Source organism: Pagrus major, chromosome 10, assembly GCF_040436345.1.
Source record: "Pagrus major chromosome 10, Pma_NU_1.0".
In the NCBI taxonomy this organism is placed as follows: domain Eukaryota; kingdom Metazoa; phylum Chordata; class Actinopteri; order Spariformes; family Sparidae; genus Pagrus; species Pagrus major.
In genome coordinates, this window is record NC_133224.1 from 11,283,640 (window position 1) to 11,299,532 (window position 15,893).

The following is a 15,893-nucleotide window of genomic DNA, read 5'->3' on the forward strand; positions in this document are numbered from 1 at the left end:
GCACATGACAATTTCCTTTCGCTTTAACGTCTCATACATTTACAACATTATGCAGGCACTCTCTTTCAACTTGGCCTCCATTTTATGTTGAAAAAGATCACGCCATCACCTCAGTGAAGGATATTTCTACGATTAAGTCGTACTCTGAAATATTAAACCCAAATCGAAAAATTCATTAATGTCCACTCACAGAAGTAATTTGGCATTCAGCTTGATGTCAAGAGGTATTGATGTGTAAATTGCAACAGCAGTTTGACATCTGCCGCTTCCCTGTTGTTGCACTACAGCTTGGCTTAAGAACCCCAAGTTTTTCCTCTGTTTTGTTTTTTTTTTTTTTTGCTCCTGTCACATTTTACTCACTGTGCGCTCATTTTTCACTGCAGTATATCCACCGCAGACCTCTATGGAGACAGCATAATCATGGCTAGAAGGAGGGAGAATCAATCAATCAATGACTTTTGTGCATCCTAACACAGTTATAATGCCATAAATCATAAAAATGAAAACAGTTTTAATTTCTTGGATTTGTTTGACAGAATTTGAAAAATATTGAAATATTTATATTTTTATGCTACTTACAACCTTGCTTGTCTTCTCATCACCCTGCATAGGGGTTCTCTACCCAGAGTTCAGCTAGATTTTACAAAATGTCCATCATTTGATTGTTGCTCTTTGACAGGATGTGGTTAGTGCAGAGCCAATGGTGGACTGGAGGATGTTTGAGGGACGGGGCGAAGAAAAATAAGAAGGGTACCATCTGTGTGCAGGAAGGGCAGGCTAGAGGGCACTTTATCATGTTTTATCTACCAAATGGACACCAAAGAGGGCACTTTTACAGCTTTTTTTTCGAACATGTGGGCAGGTTCCCCCTCAGACTCGATGCGTTCAAGGGTCATAGGCACAGCATTGTAACACCATTTTTACAGCAACTTTGTTATGGATGGTTCATTCACTCTGGCTGCTTTAACATAAGCCATTTGTCATTCTACAGTAATATCGTTGCACATTTTTTCTACCATGCTCTATAGAGGGAATTATACATTATTTTGATCATTTCCAGTCACTGGAGGGGAACAAGATTGCTTTGAAGAATGAGGACAAAATCCCTCTTGATAAAATGGCAAGTTGTAAAAGGCAAAAGGATAATGAAAAAATACTGTTGGTTGTAAATGTTGCACATCTACATTTTCTGGAAATATTACCGGCATATCATCAGTATGGCACAACATTGTTATAATTATCATCTCAAACTCATCTTGCTCTTCCAGCTCTCGAGGGGCTCCATATGTTGTAGTGTTGGACAGTCCTCACTCTCCTCTTCACATCGCCTCTCCTCCCTCTCTGCTCTCTTGCCAAGTGGTTTGGAGCGATGCAGCCTTTCCGTTTCGAACTCATCTCATGCTTGTTTTCTCCCCTCTCATCTCCTTAGTTTGCTCTACTCGTATGTCTGTCTATAATCGCGTTCCAAGTGTGGGTTAATTTGTGCTAACGTTGTAGGCACTAACAGATATGATGCTCTACGTTCCTGTATGGTCTACTTTACAATCTACTAACAAGTGCTGTGAGCTGAGAATTTCTCAGCCAAAATTATTTTAGGCAGATTTTTAAAATAATTTGAAAAAAGATGGTGATAAGACAGACTGAGAATCATCGGACAAAGGTCCACGCCTGGATTTGCACCCAGCACACTGACACAATTCAGACCAATGCACCACTCCTGACACACACCTCCCTTCTTCCCTCCCTCTCTATTGACCTGTGAAGTGATGGGTCCATGATCTGTACAGTTGAATCTTACACCCTCCAGTTGGCTCAGGCAATCCCTTGTGCCATGACTGTTGTAAATGAAACTGTGGCTGTCCATAATTGACACATTTGTTGGCATTTCTTGCAGAAAGTTAGCTGAAAAATGTCCAAAAAACAATCATCCACTGAAAATAGTGAGATATGCAGGGTGAGACAATAATGGCACTAATGAAAACATTCAATCTTAAATTGACAAATTGGCAAGTAAACCTGCACAGTTTACTTGCCAACTGCAGCAGAATCCAACGTAATAATGTTTTATACCTTCTTGATGTATTTGTACCACTCTCTACCTCCAGATTATATGCACTGGGTGTTAATGAACTATTATTCTTGGCAATTTGCAGACTTTCTCTTCAGAATTTTTGGTAGGACATAAAGTAGTAGTTCTTCAACCCAATCTAAGACATTTTCTGTTAATGTTGTTCACTCTTTGCTCCTCCGTCCTGTTTCCTCTCAGGTCTTCCGAAGCGGTGAAGGCATGGGCATCCGTCTGGACAGCGCCTCTGCCTTCCAGGGCGCTGTCATTTCGCCTCACTACGACTCCCTGCTGGTCAAAGTGATCGCCAGTGGGAAGGACCTCCAGACAGCGTCTTCCAAGATGAGCCGAGCGCTGGCCGAGTTCAGAGTCCGAGGGGTCAAGGTAGGACGTTCAGCCACGTGTGCAGCCATTTCCTTCTTTTATTTCCATTTGAACTTTCCTGTGGTTTGCTGTCAAGCTGGAAAGCAGGCAGTTGTCCTAGATCCTGAATGCCTGCTGTCAAAAAAGTAGCTCTTCTCATGTCAAAGACATAAATGTGATAGTGCTCTCTGAATTGGTCTGCTGTGAATGGCTTTTGGAGCCCATCTCAAACTGTTTAAGCCAGTCTAGCCTTGTAAATGGTGTGATGCAGTTAAAACTGAAAGAGTTATTGAAGGTCTCTGTGTACTGAATCAGTTGCAGAGTACAACAGGTTCACTGTGAAGTGGCGCTCCAGCGTTCTCGAACACTTCTTACATCTCTGTGCCACCCATCTGGTTGATTACATGCTCTATATAAGCCGTTATTTCTTAGATTTCTGATTGAAAACATACTCTGTCAGTGTCTGAAGCAGCCAGATCCTTTTGTGCAAGAAGATGGAGACCTTGGGAAAACATTCTCAGCAGGTGCAAACGTTTGTTAACAGACAGCAGCGGTGTCAGCAAACGCCGGTGTTGACAGACTGAGAAGGTGGAGGTGATTAAAAATAATGAGCTACATGGCTTATTCATGTAGCAGGCGTATGAACAAATGATGTTATGACCAGCATCCCTTTCAGTAAATGTGTTTATGTTTTGTCTCTTAAATGGCTTATTTAGGTAGTTTAAGTGTTAATTTATACCATTAATATTTACCCAAAAACAGTGAGGTCAGCACTGCACAAAGATCCGACTTGGATTCTTTGGTATTGTGTGCTTTTAGTTTGGAAATGCCTTGTAAACATGATAATGATGTGGCACACAGTGTTGAATCAGCCAGACTGGGGAGATGTTTGTATTTTTGTCAGCATAATTAAAGTCACAGAGCGACGGACCTCTGCAGAAGAAGTCCAGTCGGCTGACATTTTGTTCAAAGCCAGTTAATTGTTGAGTTGTTTAGAAAGAAGTGAAGAGAATACTGACACGGTTATCATTTTGATTCCAGCTGTCTTCTACTTCACACACACATCGTGTGCACAATGGGATCTTTTTATTTTCACCCTGCAATGAAAAACTAACAATCTGCTATCACGCGTGCCTTCTTTTTTTCCCGGCACTGAGGTGAAAGGTGTGATGACCTATTAACAAAGCTGCTCCTAAAAGTTACATTGAGCAGCCGAGGTTTTCCTACTGGTAAGCTGAAAAACCATTTAAGTCAATTGAAGAGACATATGCCAGTCTCAGTGAAGTCTTATTCAAAGCTGAAATGCCATTTATGACTTCTTATTTTCTTTGTAAGTGAGTTAAAGAAAATGAGTTTAAGGTTTAGGTTCTCCTTCTGTTGTGTAAATGAATGAGAATGATGTAAATTAATTTGGAGGTGTGACTTCACATCCAGAGATCAGTGTTGGGTTTTCTTTCCATTATAAACATTAATAGCCATTATAGAGTATGTGAAGATAACTGGTTGTGTGTATTTATTTAATATATACACTCGCTGGCTGCTTTATAAGGTACACCTTGACAATCTAATGTGATCCAGTACAGTGCCTTTACAAAGATAACAATGCTGACTTTTGATTGACACTGTCAGAGAGTTATTAAAGGAGACTAATTATGCTTTTTAAAATTTTTTCCCTTACCTTCAGTGTTTTATATGTTCTTATGCGCGTAAAAGATGAAACTCCTCTCTCCCACAGAAAACACTGCACCTGAACAGCTAGTCAGTAGTCCCCGCATTTGTTTCTGTGGTGTTGTCAGAGGTGCTCGCTCAGGCATGTGTGAGCTGGCTAATCAGAGGAGACTTGGGTATTCGGGAGCGAGGGCCTTGAAGAGACAGAAGCTAAAACAGAGGGGGAATACAGTCATGACCCTAAAATTGAGTATACTATCTTTTAATTTACTGAGGTTGTAGTTTGTGGTGTTGATGAGGCCTGACTGCAATATATGGAGAGGTGGCCACCCTATTAACATAAATGAGAGGGGTAGACTATTAGAAACACCTCTTAATATAATGCACTCAGGTGCAACGCCACCCACTGCGACCTCAATAATAAACATAAAGTACGGTTATTAACTTTCTGACAGTGTCAACAAACACTGGCTTTTTAAAAGTCAGGTTTCCTACCTGTAACAAGATGAAAACCATGATAAAGGAGAATCGCTGTAGCCAGTGGATCCCAAAAATTCTATCAGCTCAGTCGTAGCGCTTCCTCAGTCTGTTTTGAATTAGTCATGATGAGGTGAAATTGCAAGTCAAATTGGTCTTCTCAACTCTAATTTCTCATTTAACTTGGAGTGCACTTTACAAACTGTCAGCACAGATTTTGAAAGATTAATTTTCCTGTCTTGATAGAGTGAGAAAAGTGTTTGATGTTAGCCGAGGCTTGAGGGGCTTGTGGACACTGTCCTTTGTCCTCGCCGCTGAGGATTTGAGTAAACACACTCTGGGAAGTCAACCTAATGTCCCTCTCCTGCAGCAGCTACAATTAAAATCAGTCTGTACGACGACCGGAGATATTCAGTGTAGAAACGTAATTTTTTTTTTCATTTTTAGCAAGGACGATACGGCACATAAAGACAACCAGCCACACTGTTGGCAACCTTGGGGAGTGTGCTGATCGGACTTGAAGTGGAGAACTGCAGTATATTCTGACAAAAGCTTTACTGCGCTGACATAAGTAGAGAACAGTACATTGATGGAAAGAAAACAAGGTCTTGAATTAACATGCTTCTTTTAAGACCGCTGATGATGAACTTCAACCATGGCAGCTTGAATTTAAAGTTGTTTAAAGTCAGATTAGTGGGTTTAATGTCGAAGAGTTAAAAAATCCAAGTACTTGTCAGCAAATTGTCTCACAGTCAGTGACGCCTCGCAAAATGCAGACACTTCTCTTTTTGTGCTCATTGACGTAGATGCTATACTTCACTTTCCTTGTCACAGATTCAGACAATTGATCATTTCCCCACTGTTTTTTAAGGTCTACTTATTGTAGACCACTGAATTAACCTGATGTAGTGTCCTTGCAAAGAATATTAAAGCCCCATTCCATTCATACTATCCGAGATGAATCGTCAGCTGGTTAACAAACTTTTGATCCATCCACCTTCCTCGCCTCCTCCTGTTTTTACGATTCTGCATGAAAGCATCCATTGCCAGCTTGAAAGCACACATTATGTATGATGACACACATTTACAGCCCAGGTTTTCTATCTTTCCAGCTATTTAGCTACACCACCTGGCATCACAAGTTTAAATGTGTCACTGATTAGCTTTCTACAGTGAAAACCAGATGGGCTTTGGTTCCTGACAACCTGGATGCGTACTATAGAATATGACTTATGAAAATGTTTTCCTCCTGCTGTAGATGTTTGGTTTTCTGCTGCTATCGAAAAAGTTTTGGCTGGAATAGTTTACGCTGTGGTGTCAGTGAGTCATTCCTCAATTCCCCGAATGTTTCCTGAAAGCTAATTAATTTCATTTAGCTGATATCTTGTGGATAAATAAGCACACATAGTTGGCTTGATTTAAGTCTTGAGGATCCAGTGCTTCTCCCCGTCTCTGTGCTCATGTGGCAAAGGTGAAAAATGAAAATCTTGTTTACACCAAGGATTATGGTTCATTGTGTTCCTGTTTTTTTGTGAGCCACAGCCTTGGTGAGTCTTGCTGTGTTGGAATGTCACCAGTAAGAAGCCAGAGAGCTGGCAACAAATCCAAGGCCTATTAATGCTTTGGTCTGCTCAAAGAGATATGACGCTGAAGGCTGACCTCCTCATAACTCCAGGCTCTTTCTTTCTCCCAGACAATAAATCTGAGATGGACCAAACTCTGCTTTTCAGATTATTTTTTGGTGGATCCTATAATCATGTCAGTCCCTCAGCACCTTTTAGTATATAACCTTTAAATTTAAGCGAAAAAGCCTGAACGCCCCAACTAAAGCTTGAGTTACTTGGTTGACACTTGACAACATGCTGCTTTCCTCAGTTGTGTGGAATTATATTTGGCATTTCAGAAAGCTGTTTATGGCCTTCTTCTGTGTATGTGTGTGTGTGTGTGTGTGTGTGTGTGTGTGTGTGTCTATAAGCATTTTTGTGGGTGTATTTGTGCAAGGGATGAGCCATGTGTGTTGAGCAGTAAAATGTCACGCATGCAGTTGCAAAAAAGAGAAAGAGGGGGGCGGGGGAGAATGATGGACAGGAAAGTGACAGGACATGAGGCATGAGGGTAAAGAAAGATGGATAGAGGAGCGGAGGGAAAACGGCAAAAGGGCAATCAAGATGGCGAGTGTGTAACAGAAAACGACATGTGGTACGGTCCATAGAGGCTGGTACACCTGTGGCTGTCGCGTTTGTGTCTGCAATGCATGGTCACATTTAGGAGAAGTTTTGTTAGGAACACAAACAAATCAGAATTATTTTCTTAGACTTAGACGCAGTCCTTATGTACACAGGTATTTATGGCAACAAAAACAGTCTCCATACAGACGGGCGTTTAGCACATTTTAGAAATAATCTCTGTTCATGTCATCACACTTAAACGCCTCATTAACGGACGCTGGGCATGTGCCTGCTAGGGTTAACTAACTTAACTTAATTACAGAAAATACAATGAATGATTTTTAACTTTTACTGACTCTTCAACCTTACCTACTTACTTTCTTTTACTTTTACTTTTTATTATATATGTTACAAGTAACAGAGATGACACCAAGGCAATTTTCTGTATGATGAGGCTGTAAAACATAACTGGCCTACAAGATCCTTCCGCATAGTTAATGCTAACAATACAAACAATATGCCATATAAAAGCTAAGATTCTACAGATTCAAGGCCAAAAACAGTTGTATTTAAATGGAGAGAATCCCTAGAGTGAAATGTAAGAAAAATGTAAGTGTACAAAAGGCCAAAACGAAAAAACCCCAAGACACTGCCCTACAGGAATACCTTTACATCTGCCAACCACTGGCTAAATGTGTCCTGGAAAAGCTTTTCTCCACATTCTCAAGGAATTTATTGGGGCTGTAGTAAGAGCAATACTGTACTTTACATTTAAAAACTCAAGTGTAGTGCATAATTATGTTTTTATCCTTTCCAAAAATACACAAAACTCTTACCGTTGGCATGCACAGCTAGCTTACTGTCTATAGTAGCAACCGTGCATCATTCCGAAGATTTAGCCTGAGACTTTTAGCAGAATATCTGGATACATTACAAACTACAAACTGTATTCGTTAACCACCTCTTGGAGCAAACATGAGCTTAATTAACTAGCTAGCTGGAGCTGAAATAACCTGCTAAGAGTTGTCATTTCAACCAAAAATCTTGTCGGTTAGAAATTATAAGGCTGCTTTTGTCTACGTTGTTCCGCCTCGGCGAAACGTTGTTCTTAATCATGCACAGGTGGACTTCTGTCTTCTCTCTGAATTATACACAGACTAAATTGTCCAAGTGAATCATGTCAATGCAAGTGCAGGAGCATCTGTCCTGTGCAAATTGCTCATCACAAAGGCTGATGGTTTGTCAGGTGAAACCAAGCAGTGACTGAATATCTAATGAGCTGTGGAACAAATGCATACGCTGCAGGACATCAGATGGGTCTGCCCACGTTCGTGCTAATACCTAGACTCTCACAAGAGGGATAGGTGGTGAAAAGTTGGAGAAGACAACGCAGATTTCGAATAGAAAAAAGATGGCAAAAGAGCGATGAAACATAAAACCTTCTCCTTATGGCACTACAAGACCCAATATTCTGTCCAGTTTGGTGGAGACTTCAACAAACTGAGACATTTGGGACTGCGTGTGTGTATTTGTGAGTAAGTGCAAAGTGAAACTCTCTCATGGTTTGTTTCTTTAGAAGTCGTTTTTGTGACACCCGAGGCTTTGCTTCAGGCGGTGAAGTTTAATCGCTGTTCATCTGTACATCTAAGAGTTTGAGGTGACCTTAGGTCGTTGCACACGCCTGTGTGTGTGTGTGTGTGTGTGTGTGTGTGTGTGTGTGTGTGTGTGTGTGTGTGTGCGCGTGTGTGTATCTGTGTATGTGTGTGTGAAGGTGTTGGTGATGATACCCATCTAGAGAGGCTCTTTGAAGAATCTTTGGCAAGTTTCACTTCGTTAAACCCTACCAGATCATAGACTAGTTCCCATCTTAAGATGGCGGCAATACTTATCCTCATGCCACTTCTCTTCATCGCAATGAAAAAGTAAGATTAACTTTTTAAAAACTTATTCTTTACGTCTATCGTGCATGATTATTTAAGTGTCACATTGATTTTAGTCAGGCCTTTTGAACAAGTCACAGAAACAGAAGGTCCAGTATGTAGGATTTAGTGGCCTCTGGTGGTGGTGTTGTAAATCGTGACCAACTGAGCACCCCTCGTCTCAGCCTTATCTACGGTGGTCGTAAAAACATGAAAGTCCCTCTCTAGAGCGAGTGTCTGGTTTGTCCGTTCTCAGCGGACTCCACCATGAGGAATCGCTCCTTTTGTAGATATAACGACCTCATTCGAAGGCAACAAAAACACCACAATTCTTAGTATCAGGTGTTTAAACACTAATGAAAACATTATTATGTATATTATATTCTACGTATTTCTGACGATAAATGATTCTAAATCCTACACTGGACCTTAATGGAGGAAAATGTTCCCTTTGTACTGTCACACTGCTACATGGTAAATGGATATAATCTACATTTTATGATCAAATTTTCTTTTTAATTCCTTGTTGTTTACTCTTCTGGGTATTTATTTCTCTGCTCCGGTTTTTCCCCAGTTTGATTCATTTTTCACAAATGTTTTGCATTAGTATTGCATGAATAAAACTAGCAAAATATGCAAACAGATCCAATCCAGCATATAAAAAACTGAGTGTGCTGCATTGGCAGATAAGGGATCTGTGCTACGGTGCAGTTATCTGTGGAGATGGTCATTCATAATGACCTTCAGCAGATTCTGGTTTTTCCTCATTTTGTGGTTCAGATAGTGCAGTACTGAGTTGAACGTGGGATATGAGGACACCGGTGGTCCATCCTGAGCTTGAGTTTTTGTTGCCACACGCTCTTTCTGTTCACCTTGTCTCATGTGTGTCTGTGTTTGTTAACCTGCATCATCATCTGTCTGGCCAAGCACTCCTTCATATCCCAGTTGCTGTTCTGTCATGTCAAACTCTCTTATCATACTGTAGCTCTTTTCATTTCTGCCTCTACCTGCCAAGTGAATATGTTTGTTTTGTTTCCTTCTCTGTCATGCTCCTCCACGTCTTTCCCGGTTTGACCTCTGTCTACCTTCATGAGCAATGTTGTCTTCTAGTTCTCTCATGTGTATCTCTTGTTTTCAGATCCCTCAGCCTCCTGTTAACGGTTCACTGGCTTGGTTTGCATGTGTTTTCCCATGGTCTGCCTCTGTTTCTTTAATATTGATGTCCACTTTTTATACCTGCAGTCTGTTTATAGAATCCATGACGGGAGCCTGATTTATAGCTCGAATTTATAGTAATAAATTATAATAAATAGTGAAATAAACACCAGTTTAATCCAAGCACTGAAGGTTGCTCAATTTAAAGTAAATACCATCACTTTTAAAGTACAAATAAGTCAGTGGTTGTTACATACTGAATGAATCGCAGCTTGTGTTATTTTTATCATGTATTCTCCTGCTAAACATGAGATTGTTGTCCTTTGTGCAGAGTGGTAAACATCTAACTAATTCATCACATAGCCAAAGGTCACAGCACTGCAAATAGCTTGTCAAGGTTATCGCAGGCAACATCCACATATCCTTCTTCTGAAGAGCACATAATCACTTCAAACTGCACTTTACATCAGCATCTGTGTAGAAATTAATCGAAAGCACTGAAGAAAAGCTAGTTAGCTGGAGTTGGCCTCCTCTGATCTCTGCATCTTGTTCCAAGGCGGGAGCAGCAAGAAGCGCTGATCCAGGATCATTCACTGAGCATTTGCAAAGAGGAGAGCAGAGACAGGAAATCCATCTCATCTCTGACTTATCAGTGGGAGAATAAGAGGTTTAGACACACTCTGACAACACACACACACTCGGAGTCACACTTTTTGTCACACACATACACACGAAATGGCACATTAATATGTGTCTCAAGGGGCTGGGTTATCTATCTCTTCATTTCACACCTCTAAACAACCACTTGCACGGTACTTAATCACACGAACAGCCTTGTAATTATCTGTGTGTGTGTGTGTGTGTGTGTGTGTGTGCTTTTGTGTGCTTACTGAAGTCCTGGAAAAGCCATATTTCAGGAAATTAAATAAAAGATCAAGAACATGCCAATTTAATTAGCAACAGTAAGAAAGCCTGAATCACAGAAGGTTTGGGTTACTCATGGAGGGATGGAGGAAAGAATCGAAGGCAAAGAGATGATGACACGAGGGTAAATGGTGGAAAGAAATGCAGAGGGTGTACAGTAGAAAAAGAAAACAAAGATACGAGAGCAGTTGGGTAGAAAAAACGTTGACACTGATGGAAAATAAAAAGGACGAGAAGAAAAACAGAGATGACAGGCAGACTTGTTTACCACTTGTTTAGCGGTGTGAACAGAGAGGCATGCTGACGCCTACAAACTCTGAGGAGACCAACAAAGGCTGATGTAAATGCCGTAATTTAAGGCCTTAAAGGCATTAAAATTTCAGACAAACTCAAGAGAGATATTAGCTTTTTATCCTGCGGGACAGGTTTATGTAATGCTCGACTACTCTTAGATTAACACTAAATAGATGCGCTGTAGTACAAAATGAAAAAGTCTCTTTCTTTATCCAGTCCTGCCCTGTGTTCCTTTTGCCATCCAGCTATAAACACTTGGGGGGAAAAAAGGCAGATTTTGCCTTTTGTGTGAGTTGAAAGGTGTCCTTGAATAAATGCCTCCATGCACAGTACAGGTGGGGACAAGGTAAAAGGAATTTCTTATAATATAATCCACTGTACAAGCCTGTCCAGTACTTTTACATAATAAACTACAGCTCCAAAACGCACCATAGAGCGGAGAGGAGGATTTTTCAGAATCACATTCTGTTACATTGTGTTCCGTCTTTATGCTGTCTATCTCTATCTCCCCTTTTATTGGAGGGCATGGACATTTAAATTCTCCTCACACACACACACAAACATTTTTTTTGTGAATTCAACAGGTGGCCAATTCTTAGATAATGCAAATGCAAAATGCAAGCATGTCAAAATAATTAGCTTAGCTTGCCAACTTGATTTTCATTGGTCACCCACTCCAAATGCTTTTAATTTTAGTTTGTAAAAGACGTTTCAACAAAATAAGTTTCACAACCTCTGGCAAAAAAGGTGCTGGCAGGTAAAAAGAGAGAGAAGAGTTAAAATGGCGGAGAGCATTGAGCCAGGTAGTGCACAACCACTGAGCCGTTCACTGCAACACATACACACAATGCACAATCAGGCCAGAAAACAGCTGTTTAATGGGGGAAACAATCTCGCACATGAAGTATTTTCACACAAACATGACTTAGCGACTAAAACTGCCACTCCAGCTTAAGAGTCTGCTATCATGAAGCAAACATGCGCGCTCGCCAAAATGACATGTCAACACAAACAGTGTCTCACAGCTAATGAGACGACAGACACAAGACAGATGTGTTTATAGCCAGAATCAGCATCGAGCTTCCGAATGCACACATGTGTACACACACACACACACACACACACACAGACACACACACACACACACACACACACACACACACGAAGCAAGTTTGAGCTGGATGGTGTCAACTGGGACTTTGAAGCTATAATCAGGATTAAACGGCTGGAAATCGACTGTGACGAAACGACGGGGGAGCAGGGGAGGATGGGGTGGGAGGCGTAGAGGGAAGAAGGAAAAGGCGAATGGAGAAAAGACGGAGGTTGGATGATGCTGGAGGAGAAAATTGAACCAAAATGAAGTCAAACTTGCAAAGAAGGAGAGGAAGTTGAGTGTTTTTTTTTTTTTTTTTCAGTCAATCTTGATCAAATTTTCAACAGTACTATCCAAACACTTAACTAATGTTGTGGCTACTTCGTGTCGGATTTGCCTTTTAGTCAATATAATTACCAGAAAAATACACGTTTCCTTTCCTGGCTACAACATGTGGTATTTATCTACCTCATTTCCGCCATCCTTAGATAATACTTGTTTTTTCACACTCTGTTTTAGACTTTCTGGCATTTCCATTCTGTTCTCATTCACACTTAGCAGCCGGCCAACACATCAACTGCAGGGTATTGTATAAATGCCCCAAATTCAGACCTTACACCACAGCAGGTCGATGTGAAGTGAGAGGAGAGGGAAAAACAAATAAAGAGGATGCAAGTACATCACAAGAAAAAAAAGATACGTATTGAAAAGAAGTGTGGTGTGAATGCATAGAGGCACGTAAGGGAATGACACACAGCAAACTTCAAAGGAGACGACATGGCGTTTTCACAGCAGCTTCCTCTTTAGCTGATTGGTTCCACTCCATTCCTTCACTGTTCTCGCTCTCTCTCTCGCCTTCTCTATCTCAGCTTTTTCCTGTGCTCCTCATCCTCTCTTCCTCCTTCTGTCGTCCTTCTGTCGTTCTTTTCTTTCAATCTGTTAGCTTATCTGCTGTAAAACACACACACACACCCACACACACCAGTAGTGGTCTGGACTTCTTTGTGAATATTAATCTGTGATCAGAATGCGAGCTGGAAACACAGAAGGCAGGAGACATGGCGAAGAGAAGGCGATGACCTTGCCGAAGGTGTGAAATCTGATTAGTTGTGTGAGTAATGTACCTTCCAAGGAGACGGGCTTATATCTGTCATGGCGTCGACGGTCCGGGTCAACTGCAGTTCACTTCCTTAGAACTTGAAGCAATATGTCATCGTGTGTGCTCAGTTTATTTAAACGGAATAGCAAAAAAATGCTTGTGAACAGACCTCGAATGGCCAGGAAGGTAGTGGTAGCTGAGAAATTGCAGCAAAATGTAGGTGTAGGCAGCGAATACAGATGGAAACCAAAGAGAACAATTAAAGGCTTGGATTGAGAGCAGGCGGCAGCTCATTCACAACATCATACAGTTTTAAATCTGTTCTGGGGACCTTATTTTCCTCTGAGAACAGCTTTATCATTAAGTTAAAGAAAAAATAAACATGTCTGAGTTTGTATTATTACCTTATCAATACTATAAATATTACCTTTTCTGAGTTTCTACATTTCTTTTCCAAAACCACATAGTGCCCCTTTAAGGATGAGTGAATTTTGAGAAAAGATGTAGGCCGCAGGCTCAGTTTACAGAGACATTTACTCTTGGAGATTTTTTTGACCCAAAGGCCAGAATGCATGTTAGTAGTGCATTAATTAATTAAACCGACAGCGTGTTGTCACTTTTTGGTGTGGAGAGCATCCACAGCTCAAACAGCTGGATACCTGTTTCTCGAAATCACAGCAGGAAGTGTTAAAAAGTGAGAATATACCACAGTTAAATGTGGATTTGAGTGTGAGATGTGGTGCATAGTCATGAATATTGAGATTCAGAAGCGCCGCGGTGAATACAAATGCAGACGTACTTCTACAAACACATGCACACAGGAGGTAGGGTCCAGGGGGAAGTGGGAGGTTTTAATTAAGGGTCGGTACACACACTGATTAATAGATCTCACACATGCATAGACAGACACTCAGGAAGGTTTTAGGGCTTAATCATTTATTACACACCCACAAACAAACAAACACACACAGAAACGTTAATGTAATCTGCCTACAAGACAATTAACACACAGTCAACAGGCTCATTCTCATATAAAAGGTTAAACAACAAACAAAATTATACTTTTTCGCACTGTGTCGGATTTAACAATAATATTCATGTTCTTTCTGAATCAGACTTCGGTCATCTTTGTGTTTGAGGTCACCCTGGTAGATTGTGTTAATTGAAAATAAACAAATAGAGCGCTTATTCCCTTATTGCTTTAATTGAGAGTTTTTACAGAACAGGGAAGCCTTGAATGTCTCTAAACTTTCTTTTTTTGAAACAGAAATTACGTCTTGACAAGCGGGTTCCTCAGAAATCTCACCAGGTGGTTAAAGTGGAAATAGACACCTTTTAAACTTCTCCTCCATCCGTTTCCCTTTGTGGTTTTACCGTTGACAATGCTGTTGCAAAGACAGCATTGGTAACATGGCTAACTCTAGCAGGCTGGCTACTGTCCAAAATAAAAAAAGCAACCATAGGAATCCTAATTTGACCTAGAAATCCTGATCTTAGTGCTATAACAAAGGCAAAGTAAAATAGTCGGTTGTAAGGGGAAACGCATATGAGCAAGGGAACTGCCTTTGACAAAACACCAGTGCCCTCCATTGAGTGAATACCTGTCCGTTCACTTGTTTTACCTCACTCTCTATCACTCTCCCTTTCACCTTCTTTGCCTCCGACATCAGTAGGGTTCTTTTTCTTTTGTAGTGTTATGTCTTCCACAGTTCTTTCACCGTTAACTGGCGATAGCGACCAGGGAAAACTGGTCCTTTGTGCCATAATTCGACCTACTTTTTCCAGCTCAGTGTGAGACCAAATGCGAGAGGTTTATAGGGAACCAACCTATACGTGGATGGTGTTATTTTTCTACAGCCACTACACTGTGCAATCAGTATTAACTTTTCAGAACGATGAATTAAAGCAAAAACGTTTGCCTTCAGTGTGAACACAAGTTAAGATTTCTCGGTAGCAGCACAATTGTTGCAGGACAATTTGAACCGTGGTGGCCATGCATCTGTCTCGCAGTCCTTGTCCCAGGGGCCTCCATCCGTTCCTTGGGCGTTTTCAGGTCTAATTGAACTGGCATAATGGAACGCAGAACTCAATTTCTCTTGACTGGCCGGTTGCCTGATTATTCCAGTCACACTCACAAAGGGAATGAAAAGCTTTCCAAACAGTTCATCTTGAGGGCAGCGTTAAATGCAGCACTGGTTTATTGTTATGTGCAGTAAAATGTGATGACTACACCTGTGAATGCATCTGGGTTGTTGTTTTTTCCCAATGTCTTTTAAAATGCATGCAAACCTTGGAGGCAAATCCGATCCGTCAGAGCTGCCAATTTTGCTCATTAAAAGCAGCTACCTGGAATACAGGAGCTGGAGGTGTTTTTTTTTTATTCACTCTAAAAATGCTATGATACCTGCTTATGAGTTCTGCTGCTTATTTGACAGCTGGGTTTGCTTGTTTCCGTTGCAACATCTGGCAACCCAGTAGCACTGACAGTTTTAATGGTTGAGTTTTTTTCCTCCCCAGACTGAGCCTGAGGTGTACCTGCTCTCACTGTGCTCTCCCTAATAAAAAATTCCATTACAACCCTGCACTCTCTGGTGTCTGAAAGTGTCTGTTTTGCTCGTAAGGCTAAATGATGTATGCTTTGCTAACTGTGCAGCACAGTTCATCTCTT

At 41.0% G+C, this 15,893-nt stretch overlaps 1 protein-coding gene across 2 annotated transcripts in view; it reads left to right on the forward strand.

The window, feature by feature from the left end:
- pcxb (pyruvate carboxylase b) overlaps nucleotides 1-15,893 on the forward strand; it is a 307,003-nt gene that overhangs the window by 142,133 nt on the left and 148,977 nt on the right. For both annotated transcript variants that reach the window (XM_073474925.1, XM_073474926.1), the window contains exon 12: nucleotides 2,267-2,449. In XM_073474925.1, coding sequence (XP_073331026.1) covers nucleotides 2,267-2,449 — 183 coding nt within the window. The remainder of the gene's footprint in view (nucleotides 1-2,266; nucleotides 2,450-15,893) is intronic.